Source organism: Carassius gibelio, chromosome B11 (genome assembly GCF_023724105.1).
Source record: "Carassius gibelio isolate Cgi1373 ecotype wild population from Czech Republic chromosome B11, carGib1.2-hapl.c, whole genome shotgun sequence".
Classification (NCBI taxonomy): domain Eukaryota; kingdom Metazoa; phylum Chordata; class Actinopteri; order Cypriniformes; family Cyprinidae; genus Carassius; species Carassius gibelio.
The window spans coordinates 1,552,552-1,566,339 of NC_068406.1; the positions used below are offsets into that span (position 1 = coordinate 1,552,552).

General features: G+C 38.4%; 1 protein-coding gene and 1 long non-coding RNA gene across 21 annotated transcripts in view; one reads left to right on the forward strand and one right to left on the reverse strand.

Annotated features, from left to right (window-relative positions):
• Window positions 1-13,788, forward strand: part of LOC127967778 (uncharacterized) — a 327,620-nt gene that overhangs the window by 180,976 nt on the left and 132,856 nt on the right. The gene's annotated exons all lie outside the window — the stretch shown is intronic.
• Window positions 1-13,788, reverse strand: part of LOC127967771 (adhesion G protein-coupled receptor L2) — a 103,649-nt gene that overhangs the window by 33,756 nt on the left and 56,105 nt on the right. For all 20 annotated transcript variants that reach the window (XR_008155824.1, XR_008155825.1, XM_052568452.1 and 17 more), the window contains exons 5-8: window positions 8,390-9,190; window positions 1,875-2,168; window positions 921-1,024; window positions 230-415 (exon numbers count right to left, since the gene is read on the reverse strand). Coding sequence is in view for 18 of the 20 variants with exons in the window: in XM_052568452.1 (XP_052424412.1) it covers window positions 230-415; window positions 921-1,024; window positions 1,875-2,168; window positions 8,390-9,190 (1,385 nt within the window). In the remaining 2 variants the exon portion in view is untranslated. The remainder of the gene's footprint in view (window positions 1-229; window positions 416-920; window positions 1,025-1,874; window positions 2,169-8,389; window positions 9,191-13,788) is intronic.

The window sequence follows — 13,788 nt, forward strand, 5'->3', positions numbered from 1 at the left end:
GATCAGACATACTATTTTGCATGGATAGTAGTCAAAACCCACTGAGTGATTCTCTTCAGTCTGTGCATTTATACTTTTTTCAATTCTGTAAAAGCACAATGGGGTGTAACACAATGAGTTTAACAGTCTTTTTGAAGCAAGTGTCCTTTAAGCAAAGTGCCTCTGAAACGTCCACGGCATGCTGCTGCTTATTAAAAAAATCATGTTGAGAATGAAATCCTGTTAATACCTTATTGAAGCTGCGGCCGGTGGAGTCTTTCTCGCTGGGTCGCAGTTCCTGTAACTGAGCGTCTAGAATATCCACCAGCTGCTCCATGAGCCTCATGGTAGAGCTAATGTCACCGGCAAAGATGGCTCCTTTGGTATGTTTGGCCAGCTCGTTCGCCAGGTTGGCTGCGTTTTCCCCGCTCCGGATCTGAGAGATTACACAAATTAACCTCACAGCATGGATCTGAAAAATATCATTTCGTATCTACGAGGCTCTTGACTCCCATTATGACATCATCACGCTGAGTCAGCAACAGCCCCCACGAGCAATTACAGCTATCATTAGAAACTGGTAACACTTTGGAAGAGCATTCGGAAACACTTCCTGGGTTTCAATGGCTGAAGTATTTCTGCTGCTTTAGTTCATTTTGGTGGGTGTACGGGAGGAAGTTTGGTGTCCCATTGTGCACATCCATTCTATTTACTGGAAGCATCTCACTTTAACACAAAAGTGCACACGCAGATCAATCTGCAAGATCCCTGTTGGATGTTTGAAGGCCGTGTGTCTTCTTCTTAACAAGTGATAACAGAAAGAATGAGCTCCAAAATATGCCACCGGAGAGTATTTTATTTTTATGATGTTATGCTCTAAAGACTGTCACATTTTTTTGCTCCTTGTTCTGCAAGGACAGATATATTCTGGAAATACAAACCTTTTGTGCGACTTGATTCACCCAGTGGGATGTGCAGTTGCTCAGATCTGGGCCTTTTGGGTTCCAGGTTCCAGTGGAGAGAACACATAGGTAGGAGGCAGTGCCTGTTTAAATAAAGATATCATCATTATTATTAGCTGTATGTGTAAATAAGATTGAACACCCTTTGTAATCATTAACCTTTGTTACTGTAATTTAATTATACTCTCAGTAACTAACTGATTAGAATTACATTTATTCTGTAATACCATTTTGGGTCACACTTTATTTTAGGGTCCAATTCTCACTATTAACTAACCATCGACTATGACTTTTGCCTCAATTAACTCCTTATTTGCTGCTTATTAATAGTTTATATGGTAGTTGTTAAGTTTAGGGTATTGGGTAGGATTATGGATGTCATGCATTATATGTACTTTATAAGCACTAATAAACAGCCAATATGTTAATAATAGACATGCTAATAAGCAACTAGTTATTAGTGTAAACTGGACCCTATACTAAAGTGTTACCCAATTTGGTAATTCCTTTACATGGAACCAACATTGGTAGCTAATTAACATTACTCAGTACTTAAATATATTATTACACTGTCACAAAATAAATTGCAACCAATATTTATGGCAATATCGCACCAATAAAGATATTTAAGATCTTATGTCCAAAAGCTAAAAAAGACTAATCAAATAAATACACAAATTGGCATAAATAGATGTTAATTATTATGAACAAATGATTTATTCTTATAAGTAAACACCTTTGCTAACAAGATTACAACGCATGGCCTCTCATGGATTTATTGCTTTATTCAAATGGTCAATCCTAAGAGAATAGACACATTTCTCTTCGCCTAGAGGCCAAATGCATATCAGCTTGTGTGTGACTGATAGCAATTCAAAGAGCCCTGAGTGGAAAACAGCAGCGTGTCACACTTCAACAGGTACATGCACCCACCTCGAGTTCCTTTGGGGCAGGGTCGTTCCACTAGCATGCCCCTCTGTGTCTGCGGCCACAGTATGTCCCTGAGCTCTACGCTCTCGCAGAAACGCTCAGGTGGAGGGAAAGACTCCAGCGAGGGAGGCGCGGTGGTTTGGGGAAGTACAGCTGGTGATTTGGGCGTCTTATTAACAGCTCTGGTCCCTGTAGTGGTAACAGTAGTCACCTGACCTCTCGGCTGAGCAGTGCTTGTTGTAGTGGTTGTTGGTTTTAGCAACTTGGGTGTTGTGGATGCCTCTGAGATAGGTGGTGCTAAAAAGAATCATTAGCAGAATTAGTTGTTGAACAAATTATGTCCTGTTTCTGTTATCAAGCTCGTATGGCGCTTAATAAAAGAGAATAATTATAAAGTAAAAAAATATTCAGCTCGTACATAAGACCTCAAGCTCTATTATACCGTATCTCAAGAGCTTATTAAAGAGCTGAATCGCACAGTTTTTGAACATATATTTTCTCCCACCCTCAGTTTCTTTGTTCCTGTGTCTATATTTCATAATCTTAATATATAACTAACATAATTCCTTAAGGCAAGAAAAATATGGTACGTATATCAGTGTAAACTGAGCAAATATTGCAGGCCACACTTTACAGCGGAAAATATGCGTGTCTTATTTCCAAAACGTAATTACGTTTTTCCTAGCTAGGAAGTTACATAATGATAATCAGAAGGAGATTCATACGTAAAGGGGTTTGAGTCCTAGATAACTCAAACTTCTTTGCAGTTTGCATTGGTTCTTCATGTACAGAGTAAAAGTGATATACCTGACCTCATTATACCTTGAACCACAAATACTGATAAACTTTCACCGACTAACCAGATTGTGTGAACGACAGCGTGTAGCCAAGAATGATGAAGCGGCCCATAGAAGTTTGAGAGATTTTAGCAGTATGGGTGTGAGAGCACCTTTATGTATGTTTGTGAGGTGGAAAATACCGATCGAGTGAAAGAAAAGGCTTTCTTTTTGAGGTTATATGTGACCTACTGTGAATTAGTGTCAACTGACCAACCATTGCTCAAAAACAGCCGCAACACCTTTACCTGCAGACCCCGATCTTTATGGTTTTCACCCATGTGTGCGAGTTTTGACATGGTTGGCATAACTGGTGTGCCATTATTGGCTTTTCACTCCCAGATTCTGGTTGTTTGTCATGATGGCTCTAAAACAAGCTTTAGCTCAATGTTGCAGAATTAAACCACAGATGAGAGAAGCCTGTTAAAGTCAACAGGAAACCACATCCGCAAACCATTCTACTATAACTGTAGCCTAAAAATAATGCTTCACAAAACTATTTGTCTACTGGGTAACATTATCCTAATGCCACATTAGGTTATGTGAGCTGAAAAAGGGGAATCATTCTGCTCAGTAGCAGGACAAAAAATACAAATAATAATAATAATAATAATAATAATAATAATAATAATAATAATAAAATAGAAAAGCGCTTTACCATGGTAAAGTGGTAAATGGTAAATTTTCTTATACCATGTTACTGAATGATAAACGTATTTATGTACCATGGTATTTGCATGGTATTTTGACATATCACAATAATGGAAATTGTCAAGAAAACAATAGTAGTACCATAACAATATAAAAAATAAATAAATAAAAAAAAAACATCATCCCACTACTTTGGCACATTTGTGAAAGATGTGTTTTCAAACTTTGACACTATTGTCCTTTGTGCTTTATGTATAATTTGGTGCCGATTATGGATTGTGGTCCTTCAAAACTGAACATGCGAGCGGTAAATGGATACTTACTCAGCTGTCTCATAGCACCTAGGTGTCTATTATTATTTTACAGAATGCCTTTGAAATCTGATTTATGGACAGAAGTATTAATTTTCTCTTTGTTGTAACAAAGGCAGTTTCTCTTAAGATAAGTATGTCTGTCTATAGTGCTGTAATGAAAATGTGTCTGACTCACATTAAGGCTCAAAGGAACCTTCAGCTCAATGTCAAAAAAAGAAGAACTATTTCCTTCGCAACAGAGAACAATTTCAAACTAAATATTGAAATGAAGTTGTGGCGATAAGCATCTAAGTACTAGTTCCAGTATGATGGAGAATTTCCAGTGACTTCTACCGATTTTACATCGAACTAATGATGGTTCATTTAGAAACATCTTCCTCACATTTCTATGTTTATTAAGCCACTTTCTTTATAGGGGTTATGTGGCCTGCCCTCAGATGCAGGCAAAACAAGACAACACATATATAGCTTCGATGTAACAGACAACCCAGGCTCATTAAAAATACGTGCTTTAGACAATGTTTCTGCATGGCCACATTTTTTTTTATGCCGGTATTGCTGTGGTTCTGAATTCAAATGTCTGGGGAATGTCTATACCAAACCCAACCCTTAACCTACCCGATAGTGTTAACGAAAGTAGAAGTAATATAAAAACACATTTGCTAATGCAACTGTGCTATTTAAATTTTCACAAATTTGAGTTTTTTTTTTTTTTTTTTTTTCGTAGTTTCACAGGATTTGTACTGGTGTGCTTTGCCTCTTGAATTAGTAAACCCTTACATTTGAAGCTGTATATGTGATGCTTACATTCAAAAATATTCAAATCTCAAGTTCAAAAGTTTTCAAATCTCTCAGGGTGTTTAATTTGTCATAACATAACATATTGTGCGAGTAATTGTGCAAAAATTAGGCTTTCGTAATGGAAACTCGGGGCCCTGTAAACCTTCATTTTTTGTGAAACGGAATAAAAGTTGTCTGGGTTCTACTGCCTCTAGTGTTCATGTTAACTGGAAACATATTCATACATATAGGTAGACTAAGGTTTTTATTTTTATTTTTTATTTGTTGACTTGATTTTGACTTTTGTAAAATGATTACTTTATATGAACCCTTATTTTACTAGCATCATTTTCATACTAGAATTTGCTTTGAATACAGGAATTCTAAAAACTAAAAGGTTGTTGCCATGCAGACTTAATAGATTGTGTCATTCTAGCTTTTAATGCTGAGAAGTAGTCTAGCCATAGAGGGAGTGGTCTAAGAAGGACAGCCTCCCTAGGATGCAACCCTCCAATTGAAAAGCACCCTAAATGAGGGCTGACTGAGGGAGGGGCTAAATTAGATTTTCTAGGGAGGGGCTAAATGTGAGAGGGCTGGTTAGGAGAATAAAAGGTTAGGCTGGGGGAGGGGCTAAAAATGTCACAAAGAGGAAAAGATTGAGACGTGTGGGCAGAGGGAGAAGGTGAAACTCACTTCAAAGGTGGAAATTTGCATCTAATAATTATGTAGCAGCATTAGCAATTGTAATATTTAACAAAAATAGAGGCCACTGAGCAATCTCTCTAAGTGGCAGTAGAAGCGAGACCAAAATAAAGCCAAATCCATTAGTGGTCTTCTGAACACAAAACAGTGTATATTTTTTTCAGGAAGGAACAGAGAAGGCTCTGCATAAAATTTAGCTAACCATCAGCAGTGTAATATCACATGGCAATTATCACAATCAGTGTCAAACTAATTCCATTAATGATGAGCAAAAATGAGATTAAGTGGCAAGCAGCGTAATGTGTGTTTTCCACCCCGATTCAGATGGCAAATATAAATGCTGTCTGTCTCTTCCACATCAAGATGATTCCCCATTATGAAAGATGATTCCAGTATCAATATGCTGCTGGTTTTAATCATTTTCTCTTTCAGCAAACGGCGCATATGATGCTATTTAGGATCTTTATGAGATGTCATCCTAATACGTCGTGCCAGCATTCCACATGAAGGAACAATCTATCAAGCCAGCAAACAAGCAAGTATTCTGGCAGGTATGTGGTATAGAGCCCACTAATACATTACATTTTGTTTACACCTGGTATTAAGAAGTGTTTTGAGTATACTTATCACAAGTGATCAGGTGAGACACATCGCTGTGTACATCTCAAATACATTCTTACTTGTATTAAAACAAGGATAAGTCTCAGTTATTTTAGTGGGGTATCTGTATTAACAGGAGTTTGAATGTTCAACGTCTCCAACAAAACAAAACAAAAAGTCGTAGTATACTGTTACAGTCTGAGCAAAATTAAAAGCCATTAATCTAGTAATCGCTCCATCCCTGAAGAGGAGCTGTTTTTTTCGCCCTCTGACTTAAAGGGGAGGGATTTCTTCCTATAAAGACAGTGGCTTATCATATCGTATCTACTCTAGTGGTTCGTTGTAGCGGTGTCTCAAAATCAAGGTAATTTCACAGCTATCAAAGTAAAGTGGAGCAAACATCAACTCTGCAGAGCACAACTCTGACGGCTGTGTGAGTGAGCTGATTATTGAGATGATGAGATAATCACCACATCTAAAACAGAGAAAACACATCAGTATACAAATGATGGCAGATTAGATTCAAGTGGGGGGTATCGTTCAACTCGCGCACTGCACAGGAGCTAATGCTAGTGAAATTAGCATGTTTTTTGTCCTTCATCAGCACTGATTGTAGAGCTAATTACTTCCTTTACAGGCGGCTAAAAGAGAGGCAGAACATACATGGGCACATTCAATCAGCCACATCGTACAAGTGTGAACCACAAGTGGATACATTGTGGTAACAATGTGATAACATTTCCTTAATGAAAGATTTGAACCCTCCGAGGTAGCACCCCAGAGAAATGTTCAATGAATTTTAGATCTGAGCCCTAATACTTTGCATCTGAAGTGATATTGAGTTGATATTTCTTACTTAATTGCTTGGTTGTGCAGGGTTTAATTCTTTTTTTTTTTAATTCAGTGGATTTTTTATTTATTTTTTTATTCAGTGGCAGTAATCGCTTTAGGCTACAGGAAAGCTGCTAGCACATGCTAAGAATGACTCAGATGATCATATCCTGAGCTCAAAAATAAGTCTGATATAATAAGTAGTGCCGATAGTAATGTGATTATGAATGTCATACACAGCCTTCGGAGAGGTGTTTTGGCTCTGTTCCAAAAGCTAGTGATCTGCTTTGCAGTCTACACAGGCACATTTTAAACAGCATCTTAAGAGAAATGGAACCTCATTGGAGCCTCAAGTGAATGATTTGCGACAAAATAGCATTCCTCATGTGAAGTGCACATACAGAAATTATAATTGATTTAAATATGGTGAGCAGTTAGCATGTTGCTAAGGTACATTGTGATGTGTATATGCTTCTGAACAATTAATGTAATATACTTGGTAGGAAAAAAAAAAATCTGAAAAATGGAAAAGGTACTGGTAATTTTCTGCCAGGACATTATCCATTTTCTGGACATTTCCTTATAATCCAATGCAATGCATAATTTATTATAAGGGAAAATCTCCTGTGAAAAATTTATGGTTCGTTAAGCCCAGTTTTTACTTTTTTTTTTCTTAGCTTGTATGCATATTTTAAATTTAATTTGATTCATACTTTATCTTGGATGAATTTAGCAAGTTAAAAAGGTTGCAGCCTTCATATCAGAAGCACACCTGTGATGGTTGGTTATAATATAACAGGTAGCCTTTGAGTTGCTTTTGAATGCTAGAAGCAGACCACAAAAACTCTGTAGCTTACAAACTATTTATTACTTTTATTCAAAATAACTTTATCCAACGTGCACTCATCAGGGGTACAGTTTCACAACGGCCCTGGGTACAGTTACTCTGCTCAGTAGCAGATTCATCACTAAGGTAGACAACGCTGGGTCTCTGCGGAAGAAAGACACTCGTATTTTAAATTCTTAAGCCCCACTAATCTGCGTAAAGTTGTTTGACCCCTACACTTAGCCAAGTTTTTCTGGAGTAATGCAAGAGTCTCGGCCACTAGGCTGAGCTGGGATTATGGTAATTACAGTTATTATTTTTTCAATGTAAAGATGATCTGACACATAGTATGGCCATCCTGTCCTAGCTCTTGACAGCTAAATTAAAAACAGACTACGCTGACGTGAACTTCGGGACTGATCCGGTCTCAGCGGAGAGCCGTCTCTCAGCACAGACACATTGAGAGGCCTGCAAGCAAAAGTGTGAGTTGTTTTCTTTTGAGGCGCTTGAGATCTACTCTTTTGGGGGTGATCTACCACTGCGGCAAGGCTGCCTACATACCTGTCCAGACAGGTAACCCTCTACCAATGAGGGAAGAAGTGCCTTTCTCAGTGCAGCAGTGGGAGGGAGTTTAGCCTCAAGAGTCTAAACGCTGGGGAGGAATGGCTCTGTATTTTAAAACCTTGAGGGATGCATCTCTTATTATATGCTAACAACGCCTATGATGTTGTTTACTGCCGAGACCCACCACTCCACTCTAAGATGTTGCTTGCACTCGAGAAAGGTTTCCGGAATACATCAAGCACATATTAAATCTGAAATTAAAAATCAGTCATCCATGACATTTGACACACAGACTCGGGAGCCAGAGGAATACCAACTCAGTGGCTGAAATCTCGCGACCACTTAAACATATATCCAGAGGGACTCTGTGTGTGTGTGTTTGCAGCTAGACTTGGGATTGTAGATGAAGCTTACCGTGAGCTGGATCAGGTGGACCAAACACCAGATTGTACCGCAGGATGTAGAAATTATTCCACACGTACAGCTGGTTGTCTCGCGGGTTGTATTCCACAGCGGCGATGTACTGGTACTGGTTTGGGAAGTGGATGTCGATGTATTCGCCTCGGTTCAGTTTGGTGTTGTACATGTAGTCGATGAGACTCTTACTGACTTCACTCTCGTTGTCTTCGTATGTGGATCGGACCACATACAGAACCCCACAGATCATGAAAGCATTGGAGGCCGATCGCTTGTCGTAGGTGGTCTCCCAGGTGGCCTCGAAGCGAAGGGTATACGGGTTGAGCTGACTGATCACCATCATACCGTTGTTCTGCTCAGTGGCGTAGATCACCCAAAGGCCATTTTCGTCAACTGCCAAGTCAATGTCTGTTTTCCCACCCCACTTGTATGGTGAGGTGTCATGATAATTGGCATTATTTATAATTGCCTCCCCACTTTTAATTCTGGTCCGAAGGTCAAATTTGACAATGTTACGTGTCCTTTCCTTGTTAAAAAACACTGCGCCATCGTATACCACAAACCCCGTGCCATCGACCCGATGGGGGAGTTTGTACGTTGTGGACGGTCGGGAGTTTTGAAAGTCGTCGAGCGAGTTGTACTCAATGAGTGTGTCTGTTCTGTAAGGGGTCCAGGGCATAAAATAAACCTTGTCTCCTGCCTGGAGAGGGTCTTTGCACCACGACCCCGCTTGTTGCTCCGCCTCGTACAGAAACGACGGATCTCCAACCGCTTTCAGAGTTCCGGGACAAACAAAAACTAGTGATGAGAAGAACAGAGCAGAGAACAGTCAAACGTGAACGAACGCAGCTCGCGCTAGTTGAAAGCAGAGGGCAAAGTGCCGTCTGACTCTACATCACTCTGATAACTGGGTAGTCGGTGAAGACAGAAACACACACTAAGAAGTCTAACAGCTACCCACATTCACAAGCAGTAAAAGGTGCGAAGAATCTGCATCTGAAGGTTATTGAAGCTTAAAACGGAAGCAAAAACAGTTTTTATGTGTCCGTAAGCAAACAGTTTCAGCTCACTGCTGCTTGGACATACTGAAGGGGAGTGATGGAAAAATCAAACCACAACCAAACACAAAGGAAAAAAGGAAGGCATACGACAAATCTGCCCTGCAAATAAAAGCAGACAACTAAATAAGGCTTGAAGAGAAGAGCAGCATACAGGCAGTCTGTGTCCTGAGCCAAGTTTTTCCACAGTTTTTACGTCTTTCCTACGGGCCTAATGTTGCAATCATTTTACAGCATAAAGCATTTATTTTCTTCTTAACAAAGACATGATAGTCAAACATGTAGAAAGGGTGAAGTGAGAGCGAGAGAGACATGTAGAGAGATAGAGAGAGAGAGTCAGAGTCAGAGAGAAAGACTGAAAATTAGAAGAAGGGAAAGCCAGAAACAGTAGAGGTAGTGTAAGTCTATAGGAACCCTCTTACCAAAGCATGCTGGGAGTGTGGAGTGGGGCTGGGGTTCGAACAGGCAATAAAAGAGAGAAGGGGGAAATGGGGCATTTGTACCTTCAGCATTACTGCTAACATTTAACTTGTGCTTTATCATTTTCTTTTAAAGCTGCCCTCCAATTGCCGCTCGTGCACTGACCTTTACTAAAATACAAGACCCTTTCTGCTACTGCCTGCTATCGGAACAGCAAGAGTGGGCACAGGAAGGTTTTACAACCACAAAAAAAAATAAAAAAATATATAGATATATATTCAAGAAAGAAAAACAAGGAGCTGATTGTGTCAGTGATTTACCTTTTTGCTCCACTTCTATTTTAAGCGTTGGAAGAGAGAATGAAAGGAGTGCAGGGGGAAAAAGAGATTAAAATGAATTAACCATCATGTCCATGATCACATGCAGTTAACATGTCATGAGGTTACGGGCATTATGCACAGAGCTACAGCTGTCAGAGGAGGAAGAGAGCGCAGTTAGACACCTTCAACACATAAAAGAGAGCAAGGTTAAAGGGGGTTCTGTCACAGTACAAAAGGACAGCGTATGTGGCATTGAAGACAAATCAATCTGCTCTTGTCGAGGGAAAGCTGCGGGGAAATACACCGGCTGAATTCTAGATAGTGGCGTATGGATTTTCATAAGAACTCAGGGACATCGACCGGGGAAATCTGAATTCCAGGTGGACAGATGGTAAGTTGTGCTGGAGGGAAACTCAAAACCAGAAAAATAAAGCTGTCCCTCGACTTCCTCTCCAAGCACAGAGTTCTTGTCAGCCCTTCTAAGCTTTATATGGACACTTGAACAATCCGTTACGGCAGTTTAAATTTCCACCACGTAAAGTTTGTACAATGTATTCTCACTTTTTAAGGCGATGTGTTCTCATTTTTCTTTTAGTCCAGATCAGTGTGGCAGTGGAAGATTGGCGAGCCGGTGCTTTTTACTGTTGAAAAGCATGTGTCTGTCAGGTTACTTTAAGATTTCCTGATGAAAAAGAGCCATTTACTCATCCTCGTGTCATTCCAAATATACCTGATTTGCTTTCTTTTGTGAAACATACTTTTGAATAATATCATGGTTTTTCATGCAATTCAAATAATGCTGTATGTTAACTTTATATTTCAGTCTGGTTCTCACAAAAATCTATCAAAAGACTTGATATACTACTTTAAATACTATTTATGGTTTGTCATATCAGAGTTTACGTCTTTCACTTTAATTTTACTGAAATGGGTGGCCAGAATATTATTTAAAATTAAATTTTCACATATAATTAATATGGGATTGGAAACATTTGGAATGACATAACAACGAGCAAACAATGAATCTTTCATCTGTAATTTGCAAGTATAGTTTTTGTTGTCTGTTACGTTTTTGTGCCTGTTTCGCTGAGTAACAGTCCAGTTTCACTTCAAAAATATACTGACAATCTTGTTCATGGTTATTTTTTATTTTTATTATTAATGTGAATTCTGAGTAAATAGTGTATATGATGAATATAACTTTTTGTTTGTGCATGCAATTTCCAAACAGCTTAACTTTTACTAGTCAATAAGGATATTTTGCTATTAAGGCACTTTTTTTTAAGTCTTGCTTCTCGAGAAATTCTTATCGTCATAGCTTTGGACTACAGGCCAATACGCTGTCCTTCCAAATCCTTACATAGCACCAGATAAAGATAAAGAGAGATAAATAGACAGGCAGACAAACAAAGTCCCGACAGACATATAAACAGAAGAATCTTGACAGTCTTCAGGAGATTTATCTCAATCTTAAACAATCCAAAACATGAACATTTCTTACAATCTAAAGCTACATTTCTCAGATTTCTGTTTTGTATTATTATGATCAATCTACTAATGGTGTCCATTCTCTGGCCTCGATGTCCATGAGACACTGATCACTGTTTTCTTTTTTATGGAAGTCACCATTTCTGCAGGTGCTCTGCTTAGCATACATGTATGAATGAATTTACAAAACCCGTTCAGAACAAGGAAAATTAGAAGAAATAATGAAATAGAATTTGCAGAAAATAATTTATATTTGTTTGTAGCACCATTACCATTTTTATTTAAATGTATACTATTTATTTTAGATTATAAGTGTTGACACTGAAATCTTACATGCCCATAATGCCAAAAAAAAGAAAAAGAAAAAAAAAGTATAATAGTCATTATAGTATTTTTGTGATAACTTTATGATGATTTAATAAAGAAATACTATGATATTTGCATCCCAGTAATAACAGCCTAATAAGATTCACCTTAGAGAATAATAATAATAAAAAAAATGCATTATAGATGCATTACAGTAATAATAATTTTGGTGGGGAAATGTGCCTAATTGCCCTGAAAATAATATTATAATTCAAAAAACCTTAATGTTCCATAAAATTGGTTTCCGATTCTTTATGGAAATTATATTTTATAATTTAGTGTTTATTTGAATTTGGGTGGAACGTAGATTCTGGACATGTTTACAGATTCACCTGGAGATAATGCAGTGTTTCATTAGTTTGTACCCACAAACAGAGTTTTAGGTTGTTGTTATAATAATTAAAGCACAGGAAAAAAGAGAGAGAGAGAGAGAGAGAGAGAGAGAGAGAGAGAGAGAGAGAGAGAGAGAGAGGTTAATCCACATAGTTCCAGGTTACTAATGAGTTAGGTTAAACTAATGAAATTATGGTGACATCCATTCACAGGGCAAATCATTTCTAGTTTTGGACAGATCTCAGAGTATGCAGTACACTTAGTACCAGGACAAATCCTGTTCTCTGAGATACCGTCGGCTAAAGAACATCATGAACATTCCACTGTTGCAACCAAACAAAACCAAAGAAGAAAAACACTTCCAGTCAAAAACCAGCATTGAGCAGCCTGAGGGTGACATGAGGGCTCCAGCGTCCTAGGGAGTCAAACTGTGATTAGTAAATACAACTGTTACGGACCGCCTGGAAACGCCTAGAGGAGGTAATGCAGAAACGTAAGAAAAAAAAAGAAAAGAAAAAAAAAACCTTTCCTGTAAAGATGCTAACATCAGAAAAGAAATGTGAACAATCCTGGAGAAAAGCTGTAAAACATGATAGCACATAAAACAACAGCTTTTAACATTTTGTGTGGGATTTCGACTCCAATAACCCATAGATACGGGCGTAGATTAAACTAATGCACTAAAATCCAGCGGGCCTTTGTTATTTCGGGATGGTGGTGGAAATGTGCGGCAGAGGACCCCGTCTGGTATGTGAAGTCTCTGGAAACATTCTCTGAGAAGACGAGACAATTCAATCAGAGAATAATATTACTATCTAATTGTTTAATGGAGCAAAACAATCCATACTCTTAATGTAATGGGAAATCTGAGAACAGAAGTGAGGCGTTTGTTTGGAGTTTGTTCATGTTAGATCCATGTGCACTCATTTGTCTTTTCTGACAGTCGTACAGCTGCGGTTTCTTACGAGCAAACACAATGATCAAGCACTAACGAAAAACATATTTGGTCTGTTTATTAGTTGGCATAACGCTGGCATAGCTTTGCTTGGCTAAATCTTTTTTTAAGGCCAAAGAAATCATGCTGGTCTGTCTCAGAGTGATTATATGTGCAAAAACGGGATGTCAGAGAATGCCGCTTTGCTTTCATGTATTGTGCATCACTGAGAGATGAAAGACTGCTAAACAGAATGTTTTCACAGGGAAAAAAAGGCACATGGAAATGTTTACATTTAACCGCTTACATTTTAGTTTTTATGAAACAACTTCAACATTTAAAGGCAGCAAAAAGCATTTTGTACCCAGCTCTGTGCGCTACAATCACACTTGCACAAGGATTCAGGATACAAATCAAACACTAAAAACTGTGCATCATTAGAATAAAGCATTACATCGTAAAACAAATAAACATGAA